At 39.0% G+C, this 19,295-nt stretch overlaps 1 protein-coding gene across 1 annotated transcript in view; it reads right to left on the bottom strand.

Moving 5' to 3' along the window:
• The window catches only part of LOC118809077 (protoheme IX farnesyltransferase, mitochondrial), a 63,954-nt gene extending 46,439 nt beyond the window's left edge, over positions 1-17,515 (bottom strand). Inside the window, exons 1-4 of the mRNA XM_036572017.1 lie at positions 17,404-17,515; positions 14,999-15,141; positions 13,596-13,884; positions 11,691-11,815 (exon numbers count right to left, since the gene is read on the bottom strand). Of these exons, the coding sequence (XP_036427910.1) occupies positions 11,691-11,815; positions 13,596-13,884; positions 14,999-15,141; positions 17,404-17,434 (588 nt within the window). The 5' untranslated portion in view covers positions 17,435-17,515. The remainder of the gene's footprint in view (positions 1-11,690; positions 11,816-13,595; positions 13,885-14,998; positions 15,142-17,403) is intronic.
• Between the last annotated feature and the right edge of the window lie 1,780 nt (positions 17,516-19,295).

The following is a 19,295-nucleotide window of genomic DNA, read 5'->3' as shown; positions in this document are numbered from 1 at the left end:
TAACTCAATGTCGTAACAGTAAAAGTGAATAAAACATTATCTACCTTAACATTCCAAGCTGCTTAACTGTAAATGACTTGTTTCTCGTTCTCTGTTAGTTTCCTAACATGTCGATATCAATGTTTAGATATCGTCATCGAGTTACTTGTCAATCACTAATGATACAAAATTGCATCACCCCATTGCCCAGACATAGTTATGGGTACTATGAAAGAATAAATCCATTATGACGGAAATGAAAGAATTTAAAAGCAAATTAATCATTTGGCCAACATCAGGGGAAGAAGACACTGTGTTTTAAAGACAGACAGCCTCTTACTAAGAAAATGCTTACAGTTTATTAAGGGAGCTTTCAGAGCCAAGTAAGTCAAGTTAGCTAAGCAGTGTTAACAGTGCAGGGCCAAAAACAGCTCTGCATAGCATTCTACCCTTCAGTATCAATTACATTCTACAGTGCTGACATGACCAATCAATAACAGTTTGTTTCGTGGCAGCTGTATGAACACAAAAAATAACAGTCTTAAGTCAAACAAATGGCTCACTGAGGGCGAAAAAGTGCAGCAGAGCCTCCTCAGGAGAGGAAATAAGAGAGAAATATTTAGAAGAAAGAGAGTGAAGAGAAGGAGTGAACTGTATAGGGGGTCAGGGCACCTGCGGTGCTATGCTTTGGCTCAGAGGAGCGTGTGGAGGCTTGCATGTGCGTGCCATCTTCACACAGCCCACCAACCGGAGACCGCCAGACACTCAGACACAAAGGACAGCTCAAACCCTTCAGTCACTGCAGGGGACATGACACGCAACATAACCTCTGGAATAGCAGAACACGTCCTAGACAAACAGTCGGTGCGCATCTGTTATTCCTGATGTTTGGTGTGGGTGTGTGTGTGTGTGTGTGTGTGTGTGGGTGGGTGTGTGGGTGTGTGGGTGTGTGTGTGGGGCTTCTTTCTTTAGCCTTCAACCCTTAGAAGTCGCAGTTATCACTGGAGACAACAAAAGCATGCTGTCGTTTTACAGGAATTACTTTTTTGGTAAAAAGATTAAAGTATCCATATCATGGAAAACCAAATTTCTTCTGCTTTTTCTTTTTTTTTTTTAAATGTGTAAGTTTTAAAAAGCACTGTTCGCTCTCCAGTCCATACAGTCCACACATGATAACTAAGCTGCAAAAACAGGCAGTTTTGAATTTGTGGTTTCTGTGATGTCACAAAAAACAACACATTTACTTACATCCATCTACAAAGCCTACAGCAGTTTAGCCCCGTCCATTTAAACAGATCTTAGAGTGTTTAGGCCCAACTACTTTCTGAAGGAGTCACAAAGAGGGCAGCCAATCACAACAGAGCTCATTTACATTTATCAGTCTTAAAGGCACAGTAGCAAATGCACATAAAACCTAAAATGTAAATACAAGAAAAATGTAGGATATTGGCCTAGAAACAGTCAAAATCTAACAACAATCTAACACTTTAAAAATATGTTTAATCTAATAAAGTAAAAGAAAACTAAAACACTGTTCCTTTTAACTCTGTGCTGGTCAGCATTCAAACAGTTAAACAGTGAAAATGCCAGCCTAGTGGAACTACTTCACAGCTTAGCCAAGCAATTTGTGACCAGTGCTCATGTTAAATAGCAAAAGCACTTTCAACTGCAAGAAATTCTCCATTACAGGTTTAACATCATTCAAAATAAACTGATATCCAGTTCAATACGCAGAATACAGCAAAACAATAGCAGAAAGGAAACTCCGAGAACACACCCCTGCCATCCGTAGCCACGGTTTCTGAAATGACAAAAATTTAAAGATAGAGATTTTATAGGGACATAGTATACTGTAATTATTTTATTAGGTTTACATTATATTTGATTTGATTTACTATTATATTTTTTTACTTATTTTTGATGCATTTCTTTCAAATTGTACAGCACTTTGGTTGGCTCTTGTTTTTTAAATGTGCTTTAAAAATAAAGTTGGCCTGACAACATTAACTGCTTCGACAGTTCGGGTTTGGCCATGAATTTTCAGGTGGTGTAAAAAGATGGTTTTGTGGTGTAAAAAGACGAGTACATTATGAATTTAGCTGAATTTGAACTGTATGATGTGAGTAGAGCCTTGTTTTGTGAAAAGAAATCACATTTTTGTTCTTTAGACTTGGTTTCTTCAGTTTGATGTTGAAACAAGTGAGTTAGTTGAGCAACCTCAAACTTGCAAGAACAGAAAGTAAATCTAATGTAAATGTAATTGTGACAAATTACCTAACAACATTTAAATGCATAGCAAAAAGACAAGACCTCTAGAGATTAAAAGTTGCCGTGAGATATCAAGCACTGGAGGGAGCTGGTGGGAAAACAGACAGTACTGATAACTATGAAGAACACAGTAAATACAGATAGATGTACTGCCGTTATTAAACAAATGAATCTATAAAAAACGTAAAGTGTTCCAAGTGATTTACTGTGACCAGATATATACAATAGATGAAGAGAAACGTAAGTCAATCTTCTACAAACAAATACTTCTACTGTTTCTTGCTTTCTCATGCATGGGGAGATGGCCGAAACACATGCCAGAGTTCAGCGTCTCTGGGCTCTTACACCACCCTCGGCCGTTTCCAAACAGGGTTACGCTTAAAAAAAGAAACCACAACATTACTGTGTGCTTACAGCCAGTTCCCTCAGGGCAGTGTGGCCTTCCTCAGCAGGCCTAGGCTCTACTTTGCTTCTCACGTCAGTCTCTTCTGCCATCCCTCCAAGGTAATGATACAATGCAAGTTTGCACGCTAATGTGATGAGTGCAATACTGCGACTGTGATTAGCACCGATTCTTGTAACAGCCTACGCGGTCACGGCAGCCTTGATGGAACAGGCTTATCAGGCAGAGGGAACACCTGTCACTCATCAGATGACACTCAACAGGATCAGCTGTGAGAGCACGCAACACCTCAAAACTCCTCATATGATGGAGCACTTGTGAGGAGTAATGAGGTTTATGATATGACTGAGTGGCCACACTAGTAAACACAATGGCCCTTATTCATCAAACGTTGCATAGAAACCAGCAAACTGGAGTGCGCAGGATGACGAACAAACTACTACGCATCAGATTTATGAAACTGCCAAACAGCATCAAAACAAATGGAGATGAGCACAGCTGAAACAGTGTCAATGCGTGGAAAGAAGCACCTGCACACAAGACCCTTATTAACATAATTTGCAAATGATACACCTCAACTTGCCCTCATATATGTAGTTTGAAATGCTGTAATTCATGCAAACACTGCAAAACCTAGCCAACAAAAGGAAAGCAGACAGCAAGCTTATGAGTCTCTGGATGTCCTCACGAAAACAGTGGTTTGAAAACAAGCTGTTTTTGTAGGTTAATTTCCATATCTGGACTTTATGGACTGGACAACGGACAAAATATTTTTAAATTACAACATACGACACCTGTTATTTAAAAAAAGTGAGGAACACTCACTTTAAAGAGACAAACTGTTGGGGCTGTGTGATTATTCTCCTAAAACACTGGCTACCTGGCTGTATTATTACAGTAGAGGAGCAGGCAGAGGTACTCTATGTTTTGTTTCACTAGTAGTCTGTTACATAAGTAGTTTAAAGCAACAGAACAGTGCAATGTGTCTTAGTATTGAACGTTAATAGTCTCTGCATTTGTTTGTATCAGTGCTCATATAAATATAAATAAACACTCACTGCACTCCAGCATAAAACTCAAACTCCACTACTGTCTATAAAACAGTCCACCCATGCATGGAACAGGTTTCTTTCATATTCTAGCACAGCATAGGGGTCTTCTCAATCTGCCATGACTGCATATCTAATCCATTAATATTTGTCAATTAATAAATGATACTCAGCTGACAGTTCATGAGCTAATAAAGCGCAAAGCCTGCAAAATCCAGACTGCATTTACAAATTATACACTGACAACAGCAAACTGAGGTACCTGTCATTGTCATATGCAATTATGATAAATTGCTTATTTTCTTCTTTATATTGATATTACCGATGGTGACTGATTATTACACTGCAGAAATAATCTGGTTTTAAACTGTCACACATGTGCATTTCGACCAGACATGAGGTTATTTGCCAAAGATGAAACTGAAGAATCACAAATCTGTCAGTGAAATTTGCATATGCTTATGTCACAATGTCTTTTTTAGCAATAAGGGCCTGTAAACTAACTCAAGGTCTAAAGTAATTATAGTCGTCATTTTATCTATTATTTAAATTGCAATTGCATACTGAATTACATTCACATTCAGTATGGATGGATCAGAGTCTGCACTTCTGATTTCAGTCTGTTTTGCGTGAAAAAGGCAACGGCAACACTCCACAAACAATACTGCACGCATTTTTAAAAATTCAAAATAAATTCAAAATATAAAATTTCTCCTACTTTCAAATGAGCTACTACAGAAACAGCACTTCAGTGTTCATGAACAGTAACAGTATTTCTCCACTTCAAATTGCTACATCAGAATTGCTTCTAATGAAACTGTAGGACATGTTGAATGGCCACATCTACAGCTTAATCGACAGCACTAAATTTTATTTATATACATTCATTTCAGAGTCACACCATAAACAAACACTGCACACAAACACACTCCTAAGACTAAAAAATTAGCAGCTCAAACGGTGATGTGGAATGTGAAGTAAGAGACGTTTAGCATGGTCCATCTTTGCTTTGATTTGTCTAACGTTTGTAGCGCTCCTAGAATGAACAGCGACGTCTTTGATCACACCAAACCGCACTGAAGCCCAGGCTGAGGCTTTCAAAGAAGAAAGAAGGTTAAGAAGACGAGCTGGCACCACATCTGAGCTTGTCTCTCTCCGCCTCTTCTTTTATTTTCCTCTTCGGATTTTTGCGGAAACTGAACACGGAATGGAGTGCAGAGATAGTTCAGCCTACACCCAGGTAAAGGTGTGTCTAGGTGAGCAGCTTGGATGTGCGGTGAAGATCAAAGAGTCACTACGGCGACCCCGCAGCAGGTGACTGGGTGTCACTCAGCAAGCAGCGTGTCTCTGTGTGTGTAATTATGGCAAAAGAAAATTGCACTCTTAGCCAAAACAAAGAGAAACGAAAACAACTCTTAGCATCACGCAGACTGCACTGTAAGCAGGTTTAAAACTTAAAACTAGTCTGCAGTGGAGACTGGGACGTCCTTTTCATCTTGAACTAGGTAAAGCTTTAACCCTTTCAAGTCCAAAGTTACTGTTATTTTTCTATTTGCAGTAAAGGGCCCATATCTTGGAAAAAGGTTTCTCACATTTTAAAAATAGGAGTTTGATGTAGAACATAAATACTGTTGAAGTGTCAAAATATACCGGTTACTCAAAAGTGTATGTATCGGTCAGTCCATATACGGAAAACTAAGCTGCCAAAACAGCCCACTCTGAATTCACTATATTTGTGACATCACAGAAAACAAACCATTTACATATACCTGCCCATTCAGCGTACAGCAGTGTAGTCCCACCCAATCTTACTACAGTTAGAAGGAATGTTATATAAGCTTACAGTTGGACTGCTTTTTGAATGAGGCACGATACAGGGCAGACAATCAAAGTGGAGCTTATTTACATAGATCAGTCTTAAACGAACATCAACAGCACCAGCCTCTTTAATTGTAAGGGATAAAGAGAGGTTAGAAAATTATGTGACTATGTAAAAATGAATGATGACTCTTTATGGCATGCAAAAACAAAAACATAAGTGGAAAAAAAATGTAAAAAATTAAAAATAGATGAACAAAGTTTAAAAAATGTGGTCTCCTGAAATGTAATCACGTAATATCATAATCATTACATAGTTGAATTAATTGCATTTACATTCTGTAACAGGTTTATTTGGCAAACGTCAAATGTAAAATGTAATGATATTTATATTGAATATTAAAAGAACAGTGCATTATGTCTTTATATTAAATTTACTATATCATACATTCATATATACACACACACACACACACACACACGTTATTTAATATAAAGACATATTGCACTGTTCTTTTAACATTTAATACCAATATAATTAAATTTTATATCATATGTGTGTGTGTGTATATATATATATATATATATATATATATATATATATTTTAAATGTCAATAGTCTCGGCATGTATTCATATTTGTACTCCAGCATAAAACTCGAACTCCACCACTGTCTATGAAACAGTCCACCCAGCCACAGAAACCATTATATCCTGCTTCACTTAAAAAAATAATTAAATTAATAAATAATAAAAAATTCTCCACCACAATATGCAATTGCTGCCACCAGAAGAAAGTAACGTTTTTAAAAAATTAAATTACCTAAATGATTGATTTTCCATGCCTTTAATCTGTTAATGAAAGAAAACAGGGCCACGAATGAATCCTGAGAGGGAGACTCTCATGCTAGAAAGGCTCCCTATGGTTGCGTTTAAATTGTTAAGTATGGTACGCATGGGCCAGTAACCAAAGCAGTGTTTTGAACAGGAAGTGAGACAGAGGAAAAGACAAGGTCTCTTTCTAGTCTGCCACGTGTGGAGTGAAGTTTTGCTGCAAATGCCAACTGCCAGCCACAAGAAAGCCATCTCCATAGCCTGGGCCTATACGCCTAGATTAAATGTCTTCAAAGGCCACGGACAGCCTATTAGTCTCCAGTAGCCTGGAGAAGGCCATCCACACAGAATAAAGCATACCAAATTGAACGCTTCGAAAAACAAGATCCACTACGGTTACTTCTGGGTGCTGCAGCCTGCAGCCCAGACTCCCAGCGACTTTACATGTAAACTATCATTTATAAAACATAAATAAATAACAGTGGGGGTAATGCATCGCTCTATAGGACAAATGACTGGTAGAGCAAAGACTGCGACACCCCCCCACTGCTCTTGCTCTGTTCTCTCCCTTCAAAGAGAAGACATCAAACGGCAACAACAGGTCCATTTATCCTGTTTCACTTTTAGTGTCCAGCTCTAATAGTGTAAACTGAGAGCACTCTCTTTGCTCTGTCAATGTTTGCTTTAATTTTTTATTTTCTTTTTATAGGTTCAATTTGCACAAGTTGTTTCAAAATTCTACATATCTTAATTACAACCTCTTAAGAGGTGCACAACCTTTTACTCAACCCTGTTGGTTTTCTAGGGGTATTAATGTTTGTGGTGATCTTTATGACGATGGAGGTTTTTCGCTCTCTTCAGACCTTACAGATTACATTCTCTCTGCCAGCTTCTGCTTATTTTGTGTACTTGCAATTAAGATCAGTGCTTAAAGCCTACAGGGTTCCATGGGGCTTTCCTATAGCTGTTCATCCTTTGCATTAACATGAGTTTTTGGTGATCAGATCACGTCCAGATTTTACTTGACTGCATGAAAAGCCAGGTGTCTTTCAGACATGGCTTTAGATTCATGGCTGCAGTCACACTTAACACCCAGGACAGGTGTTTTTAGCGCTGAGTGTGCAAATACTGTTGATAAACAAAACAGATGGTTCAAGTTCACATGCTGCATTGCTGAAATGCTCTCCAATAAACTCCTATGATGTAAGAGGAAAAAAAAAAAGAAACGGCTGCCGAACTCTAATGAAAGCCAAGCCAATGTCAAAACACCAATATGGGTTTAGTTTGAGAAAGGAAAATCAAAGTAGATTACAGATGTGAACTCATACGATCTGTATTACTTTCATGTACTTCCTTCTCTCTGCCAAATTAATTAGCTAAATAGAAGCCGTTTAGTCTCAGTGTGTCATACCACGAGCTTTGCAAGTCTAACAAACGGCGCTTTTCAATCCATTCCCTGAGGTGCTGGCTACATTTCAAGCAGGAACAACCTTTCCAACTGTACTCTTCATTTGAATTTACTTTAACCCCAAGCCCTGAGGCCTTGCTTGGCTGAATTCAACAGCGCTGAAAGAATAAAGCACTGTAAAAACTACGTCATGTGTTGATCCCTATCAAGGCCCTGGGTAGACAGAAGGATGACGTCCAGCACCTTACCTGCTCTAGGATAGAAGAGACGTTTCAGTACTAACAGCTAAACAAGAAGTCGCTGCTTCTCAGATTTCTGTCATACTGGAGACATATTTTCATACCTGTTAGTTTAATGTGGGGGCTGCATGTGGTAGAAAGAGATGGCTTTTATGTAACCATAATTGCCCTCTAAAAACATTTTTAAACATCTTCCGGATTAAGGATTCTTTAATAAATTGAAAGAGCCATGAACACTCAAAGAAACATGCTTTAATGGTTCTTTGTAGGGTTGAGTGATTCTTCTCTATGATGGAAAAACTACTGTATATGGTTGTTTAAAGAATCTTTATAAAAAAAAATAAAAAAAAGGTTCAGTTTACAATGAACAGTTTTTGAATTTATCAAAAATTTATCAAATATTTGCTCCAGCCTTAAATATCAAACAGCTCTACTTGGAGATTGTCTTTCAGATTTGAGTTTGTACTTTATATGGTTCTTTAAAAAAAAAAAAAACTTTTTTATAGGAAGAAAGGAAAGAGATGGATGGATGGATGGATGGACGGATGGATGGATGGAGTTAAATAGCACCAAAAAGGGTCCTGCTATCGTTAAGTCAAAGAACATTTTTGGTACTAAAACTCTTTGCGTGGTTTGATAAATTACAATACATTTTGTGACAGATTTTCTGAGAGTACTGTGGACATCTATTTATAAATAAAACTGAACATCTGCACGCTTCATTATAAAAAGAGCACAATTAGATATGTTTAATTGGATTTATTGCAGTGTAGCATGTGGCACTGAATGAAAAAGTGTTTTTAAAATGTGGCAATGCTAGTTTTTTGTCCATACCAACTTACCAAACTACACAAAAACTTAAATACTGATGCATACTGTATGACAATAGTTTGAAATTATTATTTTTTTTCTTAATCTATCAACAGTGAAAAGCAAGCACTACTCAGAAATGGTGCCCTCAAACTTTTGATGGGCAGTAAATGTAATGGATTAAAAACTTATCGTTATCTTATAACCTATAAGCTTATCATCGGCCATCAATGCGAATTTTAGCCCCACTAAGCTTTCCTTCAGCATTCATTCCTTCACATACATTTCCTCATAGACGTGTTATGACTGTCTCATGACATCCGCGTCAACACCACACAAAATGATCAGTTGCACTTCTAATAAGCCGTTGCGGTGGCATTGTTGGAACGCCACTAAGGCTGAGGACAAGAGAGGCAGGGTACGGCGGAACCTCTCAGTGCAACCGAGGTGAGCCGCCTGCCGGCCCTGAGGGCAGAATGTGGCGGCGTAATCACGGCCTCCAAATTACAGGCCACGTCTGTGCCTTAATGGGGTTCAGGCCGGGGCTGAGGGGATTCGGAAGATTTCGGTGATTTCGGAAGGCACAGACAACATTCCTGCACGGAACGTCAGCGATCGCTGCGCTAAGGAATCAGCCTGATTGCTGAGCAACTGGATGAGTTGCTTTATGGTCTACATTTATTTTTTAGCGTGGCTAAAACTTTCAGCAGGAAAAACAATCAAAGCAGCACGGCCAGCCGGCTGCTAATGCAACCCCGATCACCCCCGAAAGCATTTCTGAGATACACAGCAGGAGAGCAATGCAAAAGAGCCAAACGAGAAGCAGAATAGACTGCCTTTTTCTCCACATCTCAAAGTGCACCATGAGAGACCACATTGAGTGCTTGTGTTCATGTTTGTGTAATGCGCAATGAAACTCTATTGGGCATTGCAGAATTCACTGAAGTCGTGCCAGAAGCTGAAACGAGGCTTCATCCATCTCGCTGCAAACGACCAAAACAATACCAAAAATCAGTGTGCTGCCAAAGGCTCGTTACTGCAGCTGGAGTCCTTCAGTGGGGTTGAGGTTGAGTGCAGGAGAGACGATAACAACTGCTTTTTTAAAAAAAACATGCTGAGTAATAATCTGTAATTACACATGGTATACACAGCCTCCAAATCTAAACAACTGACTTTTGCCAGACAATGCTAACACCACAGGGCAGACGGTTCTGTGGTAATCCACCACTCAGAGCCAGTCTGCATTCACAGGCCAGACCACTGCCTGCCTCACTAGAGCCTTCACTGTTGATGTAAAAATTAGGGATGTGCTGGGGCACACAAGTACTCGCTCAACCGTTCCAGTCATCACTATTCAGGTATTTGTTATGTTTCATCACCGGAACATGGAGAAAACACACAGAGACCAAATACTCAGTGGAAAAGTGCTTTTTTGTTTTAACAGAACAGTAAAACGCGAAAGTTTTGCTCATGTCTGCGAGTGTTATACTACACTTTGCTTCTTCAATATGCGAGGACACCTTGTTAAAGGGCCCCTACCAAGGGAAAAGTGAATTTTTCTAACTTTCTTGAAAGAAGAGTTTGTTATAGCCATTTCAAAATGTACCATTCACTCCCCAGTGTACACAGGCTTCCCACGGAAACTAAGCTGGAAAAACAGCCCATTCTGAATTCACTGTTTCTGTGATGTCACAACAAAGTATGCCTTTACATATAGCTGTGTATTCAGCCTACAGCAGTTTAGCTCCGCCCATTCAGTATGAAGTAAAGAGTTTTAGCTCGGACTACTTTTTGAGTGACGCACAGTACAGAGCAGCCAAACAGAACATTACTAGCATTACTCAGAAACACTCAGAAAAGGTGTCTACAAACTTTTGACAAGCGGTAAATGTAATGGATTAAAAACATTATCTCATCTTTCAAATACATTTCCTTACAGATAGATGTGTTATGACTGTATCAAAGATTATTTACATATGTAAGTCTTAGAGGCACAGTAACAAAACAGTCTGTTTATTTCTAAAGGATAAAGAGAGATGGAAACGGTTGGACGACTGTCATGTTAAATTTAATTATGACTGATATGGGGAACAAATGACTTCTAGGGAGAAAAATAGAAGTTAATGATAAAAGATAAATGTACAATATGGGCTCTTTAAAAGATGTGACTGAGAAGCCAGAGATAGCGTGGCTTTTATCAGTATAAAAGCTAAGCTGATGTTCTTCATCTGTGACAGCCTCAATTATGCTTCTTCTCTGCCAAGAAACGATACTGATCCCCCTCGGCTATTTATGAATATGCCACGTTTTTTAAATGTCTTCCTTTGCATCATGCTAAATTTCTGTGCAACACCAGTGCTGTCACCTAAAAAGGTAAGACTACAGCCTTACATTACTTCATCTGTGATCATTTAGTGTTTTCTTAACCTATATTCAATAAAAAATGGTGTTTCAATTGCAACAATTTTGCTATGTGAGAATAAACTATAATTAAAGAATTCAATAAATTATGTGCTCAACTTGGGCTATTTTCAATTGAAACCAAACAACGTCCGCTGCCCTCCACATGGCAGACCCGCACCCAAGCACACCAGGATATACAAAGAAGAGTGTACTAATGCTACACTCTCTCTGTAGCCTGATTAAAATTGCAAATTGCTCGATCAAGGCGTCTGTCCAGTGTCATAAACGCAAACGTACCAGGACCAAAATGAAATGAATCGATTTGATGATGCACTAAATCGTTTCCTAAAGAATCACAATCTCACAGAATCATTGTGCAAACAGATCTCATCTTGCTTGGCTCAGTGTCACATGGTCGTAGCGGCTGCGAGGTCAGATCAAGTGCCGGGATTTAAATGGTAGGTTACTGAGGTGACTGACCTGGTTAATGGAGTTAGCCATACAGGAGGAAAGGCCTGTTCCAACTGAGGCCAACACAAAGGTGACAGGGTCAAAGGGCACCGGAGCCATGGCGTATCCTGCTGCTGCTGTTGTCACTACAAGCGCTGAAGAGAAAAGAGATGAAAATGAACTAAAATTAAATAAAAAGAAGACTTAATGACTGACAGATTACAATGCCACAAATTCTGATAACAAATAAGCAATACTTAGCTGTGCAGTTGAAACTAAAAGTTTCTCATCCCTTCATCTAACATAGTTCATCACATCTGCCAAACTAGAAGTGAGTTAGCTGAATAACTGACATCAACTGGCTAGTTTTAAACTTTTGTCTACAGTACAGTTTTAGCAGTTACTCATCATGCTGAGCTTTGTGATGTGATGTGTACCCATATTTCTCATGCATAACCCTGTACTGTTTTCTATGCCATCTGTGTTTTCCTCTTTCAGCCAGGTGATGAAGATGGGGAAAGCAATCAAGACAGCTAACTGATGATTAAATTCAGTACCAAGTGTTTTTTTTTTTGTTTTTTGTTTTTTATATAATTAAAATAGCTGTTAGTTCCTAATATGTACACACAAATGGAATCAGTTAAGATTGAAATGGGTAGATTTTTGTTCTAAATACACCACCAGCAACTGAAAATGATCATCTCTTTAATGTTAAGCCATTTTTTACAAGTAATGTAAGCCAGCTAGGTACAATCATGCTGCTGCTGCTACTCCTGCACCAAAATCACACAGTATGTTTATGCATGACTCATTGTGCAGATTCTGAAATTTGTCAGAATCCAATGAACACTTACCAAGAACATCTGAGACTTTCAAGTATATGCACAGCACTGATAGCGAGAGATACTTCTTCATATACTGTGCAGCCATTTCTATTAAATTACCAAACCTGTCTGCCTCATCCAAGGAGAGAGAAAGGAAGGGCTATTTCAAGAACCCATCTGCCATTTTATCTTGCTGTCTCATATAGCTGACCAGCAGACACTACTGTATGGTTTAAACATGAAGCAGTATGCAGTACCACCTCTCAAGCATGACAGTTTCTCACAGTCAATAGGTTTCTACTCTAATTAAGGTAGAGATGATTGAACCCTAGTGCAACTGCTCTATAAATGCAGCTTGTAAGATCAAGTGAGAACACTGCCATGCAATTTCTGATGCACACCAAATAAGAGGCTCGTTTGATATGTGAATGCAATACAACTAACCAATGACAGAATGCACGTTGTCTCCTATTTGCATATCTTGTTCGGTACGTGGAAAAGGTGAGTATATGATGCTGTTTTTGACACGTGAATGTATTTTATCATCTGTTCGTAAGCTCTGGTCCGGCAATTACAGAACAGATAGTTTCAGTTTTAAAACGAGGCTGAGACACGTTTGAAGTCATTACAAAATATCTGATATACACATCCGCCTGCACATATAAATTATATTGTATATTAAGTTGCCAAGATTTCTTCGTTTTGTAAAAGCAGTTAGCCACCCGAGGTTCTTATCACAGGGATTTCATCCACCTTTGCGTCATGCAAAACCACAGTAACGCCGGGAGTCTAGTGGCTTATTGCTCCAGTATCACAAGACATAAAACAAGACAAATAAAACCAACAAGCTCAGACACAACAGAATGATTCAAAAAAGTTTGATGGACATTATCACAGTTAATGTACGTCATAATATCTGCCCAATCAGTTGTGACCTTTTAATCGTAGGACTTATTTACATCTTTTGATTTGATGTTAAAAATGTCAGTGTGAATGTTAAGCGAACCAGAATTAAAATGCAACAATGTATTATTTTCTGCTTTGGTCCAGACCAAAGGAACCAAGCTACAAGTACAAACAAACCCTAAGTCTGCATTAAATCTCACCATACCTGTGAGTTTAATCTTGGAGAGACGAGCATAGACCCCTGGTAAATCTGAGTACTCCACTCTCAGTTCCTTCCATTGCCGGGCTTCCAGATGGGCCTGTCTGGCCGCCTCCGGTTCGTCCTGCAGACTGGAGGCCTCGCTGCCAGGTACCACCACACCAGGCTGGGTCTTTATTGCTGGGATCTGCTGAATTTGGACGATCGAGTCATCTCTGTCGTCCAGCATGGAGGTTACAGGCTCTTGCTTAGGCCTGGCTCTCTGACTTAGACCACCAATGTTCTTTGTGACATACTAAAAGAGAGAGGAAATAGCGGCAATATAGCAGCATAACACGCCTTATAAAGGCTACAACACACTTCTAGACTATACAGGTGTATCTGTATGATGCTTTGACAGGTCGAGCCAGAAGAGAGTAAGATGCTGCAGCATTCTCAGAGCAAGATTATCAATAAAGACTTAGACAGCTCTGGGCCTTCAGCCAGCAAGGTAAGTAATGACCTCATGGGCTATTTATTCAGTGAACCACAGGATATGCTTAATTAAACTCCGCTTTAAGGGTCCATTATCACGGGAAAACAAAATCTTCCTGACTTTCTCATTCAGCCCACAGCGGTTTAGTTCCACCCGTTCACAATAAAGTTATAAGGAGTGTTTCAGCCCAGTCCGCTTTTTCAATAAGGCATAGTACATGGCAGCCAATCGGAACATAGCTCATTTACGTATACATCATATCGCTGTTGTCGGAAGAAAACTTCGTATGTCTAAAATGATAGCTTTACAGGAAAAGGAAAAAACTACTATTCTTTTAATGTAAGTCAATGGAAGCAGACATGTTTCCAAGTCATTTTGGGCCGTTTCTTTTGGTCCATTCATCACAAAATTTACACACAATGTAAAGCACAATAGGCATTTTCACACTGTCAAAAACTGAAACATGACAAAAATGGAGAAATGGAGAACATTTATGTCTTAAAGGCAGAAACATTCTAAGGGATAAGAAATTCTAAGGGATGAACAGAGGTTGGAATATTGAATTATGGAAAAATAATGTATGACTGTTTTTGGTAAATAAAACCAAATAAAAGCCCTAAGTGGACCTCAAAGGAAAAAACACTAAAAATGAGAACACTAAGAAACAGGACCACTGAATTGACGATTGAGGTTAATCTTAATTAAGGTTTTTTATAATAGTTCTGTTGGGTAGGCTTAAGTTATTCACAATATCTTTATTAAAAGCAAAGCACAGCCTTCTCAAGCACTGTAGTGCTGTAATCTATTTCACTACCAGAGAAAGAGCTCAAATACTCACTCAACCACATTAACCACCTTCAAGATATTATTGATTTTTTGCTTAAAACAACAGGAGACTCGCCACAGGTCTGACACCTCTGGTAAAAAATCTCACCTGCCGCTTGAGGAAGTTCAGGTGCTGGAATGTGATCCATTGCGCTGGTTCACTCCTGCAAAGCTGGATAAGACTCCTTACACAGAAGTGATTTCTTGGTGTGCTTACTAACAACTTCTGATTCACACTGGCACCAACCAAACCTGCAGACGTGTAACAGAACAAATGCACATTTGCTCTAACATATCACAACACAACTGAGCACGACGTTACATTTAGTAATTAGATATGGTTTAGGTCTCTGGCAATGGACAATTACACTGAAAAACACTCTCTTAACGAGCACAATTTACACACGTCCCCTTAAATTACTTAACGTGAATGGAAGCTAAAATAAAAGCTGACATGCTTTGGTACTTTAGCTCGCGTTAAAGTGACTTGCTGCAGGTACAAAAAAAAATAATAATAAAAATAATTCGAGCTAAAATGGCAGTTAGTGCAGAGCAGCTAAGTTAACTCTAACCTGAAGAGAAAGTTCCTCTGAGCCTTGTCTACGACCTGTGTGCAGTATTTTCTGTACAGATAAAGTGTCCCAATTTTTAGCGATAAACTCGATTTTTTAACTAGAAAATATCATGCTAATTATTTTTAGATATCGCCCAGCCCTAGTAGAGACCTGCTCATCCGTGTCTTCTGAAACCTAAGGTATTAATAGGGCTTTTGCCCCACTGCAGTAACAGGTTTCACTCTTCAAGGTTTGGATTTGATTGCATAGAGCCAGCAATAGTGACACCAGATACTGATGCTGGATGGATCACAAAAGCCACTCCAACTAACCCTGAAAGTACTGGATGGAGCGCCATCATGTCAGAGAACTCAATTCCACTGCACCACAACCCAGGGCTGGGGGGGCTTTATACCCTTCTAGCCAAAATTTCACATTGGGTATGGTGACCTATGAGCTCATGTGCTGCTGCTCCAGAGGTCTCATACCACTGACAATGCTTTTCTATGAAGGTTTCACAAGCTGTGCGTGCAACTGAAAGCCTGTCTCAGCAATGAGTGCATCTTAAAGTGGCTAAATTCACTAATTACAAAGGGTGTTTGGACATACACTGTATCTTAATACTCAACTAGTGGTGTCCATGTAAACACAGTTACAAGGCAAAGAACATCTGCATAGGCTAAAAACATAAATGTAAAAAAAAAAAGCACAGTAACATGTATTATAACAACTTATAAAAAAAACTTAAAAAATACTGTTATGCTTCTCAAAGACTAGCTAAAAAAAAAACAAAAAAAAACAATGACGCTGCACTGTCAGTGCAAAATATTTAGACCAGTGTTTCCTGGATCTACACCTGCGTTTCCACTGATCCTCAAGCTGAATCAGGCCTTAAGAGCAGAAAATCATTAAACTGTGAAGTTCAGGTTCACTACAGGACCATAGCTGGGAAACTCTGGGCTAGCAGTCACTGTGCGTGTATTAGCGTTATTACACAGAAAAAAAACTGAAAAGTAAAACTGCTGGACTGCTACTGGAAGATTAATCATTTTCAATTTAAGAGAGCACAATTTTCAAACTGCAAGAACTGCTTTTTTTGGAAATTGTAGCCTACATTATCAAACATTCTTACGTTCATAACACGAAACTTGTGAACCGCCTGTAGATAAGTTAAACCAATCAGAGACAACCAAACCTCCAAACAAACACGTGACATCACAACCACAACTTACTGGACGTTTGTCACACAACATTCAGGGGTGAAGCCTGAAAAAAGTGAACACTCTGATCTTCTTGGCAAAAAAAACAGGCCTGAACCTTAATTCATAGAAAATAATTGCAACTTAAATCACAGCCGCGAAATTAGTCAGAAAAATATCAATAAGATAATTCACTCTAATTGTTCAGCCCCAACTGTTACAAACAACTACAGTCAAGAGTCCCGGAGTAAACATGAAGCAAACAAACACACCGGTCACAGCCACACACACATCTCTAAAAGCCAGCCGTGAAGGGCTGAAGGCGCTCAGCACAACGAAGCTGTTCAGCTTCTCATCCGAATTTTCCCGTTCCACCTTAAACGGAGCAGCAGTTTCATTCTGGCGCCTAAGGCGTTATAGTAATAACCGCTGCACCATTTAAGGTGGAACGGGAAAATTCGGATAAGAGGCTGGTTTCAGCCTCGTCTCAGTCCAGCGCCGCGCAAACTCAAACCAGGGCCGAGCAGAACAGAACCGCTCGCTTCTAATGTGATTAATGTTGTGATAATAATCTGTCACTGTTTCTCTCGTTGAGGTCACTGTTAGCCCATTAGCCTCTCAGCTAGCTGCGTCTGAAATGAGGCTAAGCTAACTGGCTCGCCGTGGAGGGTAACCTCGCTCTGTAAGGATTCACGCGCGCAGACACATCCTGATATCCGCTCATGTATAAATACGATCACGGGGAGGATAAGTCCACCCACCGGCCACTCTGCTACAGGGTGTTTTATACATGTTCTTCGCGCAGCTGACCGGCTACCGCCGTGTCCCCTTCACACGCTGTACGCCGCCATGTTCACCTCCGACAACAAGAGCTTCCGGGGTTCAGAGAAAAACGTTAGACACGAAACTCTCACGAGATTTTGTTCTACGTTCAAGTACAGCGAACTCGTCCGTTATCAGATTCATTTAGTAATAAAAAAAGTAAATAAAATAAAATACATAAATAAATAATAATAATAATAATAATAATAATAATAAGTTCTAATTATATAGCACACTTTCATGACAGCGCCAACTCAAGACAGAAAAAAACAAATGTAATTCATAGACCGGTGCGGGTTCATAGGCGCGCAGCCAGGGGGCCAAACCGCTTTGGTAGCTTAGCCAGTCACAACATTGTAATGATCCTTGTTGACTCAGTGGTAAAATGACATTTCAGAGTCGGGTTTATTTGTTCATCTTTCGTTTGTATGTTAATATAACATTATGTAAAATGTTAGCTAACTGTCAGTATAGGCTAGTCATCAGGGGCCGTATTACAGAAACTTCTTAAGTCTGAGATCTGCTTTGTTGTCATGGCAACTTCAGTTAAGACTGAAGTTAGGACAGAAGCCATTACAGAACAACAGTTATTAAGTCTACAATCTTATCTTATTTCCAGATAAAAAAAAAAAAAACAGTGTTACAGAAACATCCTAACTTGCCAAAATATCCTAAATGTTTTCTTAACTTTAAGACAACCCCAGAGCTGTCTTACCTTCTGTTTTAATCGTCTGTTTCTAGTTTTATGCAGTGATAGGCAGCACAGTTCAGTATAAGTAGCATAATGACGTCACATTTTTCTACACTGACCACAGTGCTTTGACTTTTCTAAAGCTCCAGACGCTGCAGACTCGATCTCCACCGTCCCCTCGTATTACCTTCGTGTGTTAATGTTAATGAAAACTCGTCACATAAAATATCACAGTGATGGTGGTGAATAATGAGGAGACAGAGCTGAACGAGTGTCTGTTTATTAGGAGGAGTAACGTTAGCGCGCTCGGCTAAAGTGTTCGGGTAATGAAACTGAAAGTGGCGAGCGACGCTCTGGTAAAAGACTCGAAGCGCTGTCACAATATTCTTACTAATTATCTTTACTTTTATTTGACTTTCTTTACACCAGTAGCGGCATCTAACATTAGCTGTCTGGCTAACTAACTTGATTACGTGTTTACGCTTCAGCTGTGCGCGTATGGTCGGTTGCTAGGTAACAGACACGACAGGTGATTGTCGACTTAAATCAAGTAAGTTAAGATTTCCTAACTTGAGATAAGGTAAGATGCTGTAAGATAAGATTCGTAAATAAAGATAGGATTTACTTTTGTAAGACGAATTTGTGAAAAATTGACCTGTCAGATCTTAAGTTAGAAAAAAAGATAAGAATTTTCTGTAAAGGTCTCCATTAACACCCCACTAAGTTTGCTATTCATTTAAATATTTAGCTAATAGGAGCTATCCAAATCACAAAAAATCTTCCTGAAGTCTCATGGATTTCTTATCGAACTTCTCCAACTTACCTGGTTTTGTTTATGTTTATATATATATATATATATATATATATATATATATATATATATATGTATATATATATATAAATATAGCTGCTGTCAGAACAAAACCTCGTATCTCCATTTTTGTCATTTTTCAGATAATTTTTCATAATTAAAAAAAAAGGCCTTTTGCCCTTTACATTGTATGTAAATTTCATTAAGAATGTACCAAAAGAAACGACCCAAAATGACTTGGAAAAATGTCTGGTTCCATTGACTTACATTAAAAGGAAAGCAGGTTTTTCATTCTCCTGTAATTATGTATATACATACATAAATTTTAC

The sequence above is a fragment of the Colossoma macropomum genome, unplaced genomic scaffold (genome assembly GCF_904425465.1).
Source record: "Colossoma macropomum unplaced genomic scaffold, Colossoma_macropomum, whole genome shotgun sequence".
NCBI classification, from domain to species: Eukaryota; Metazoa; Chordata; class Actinopteri; order Characiformes; family Serrasalmidae; genus Colossoma; species Colossoma macropomum.
This window is presented reverse-complemented; position numbering and strand designations above follow the sequence as displayed.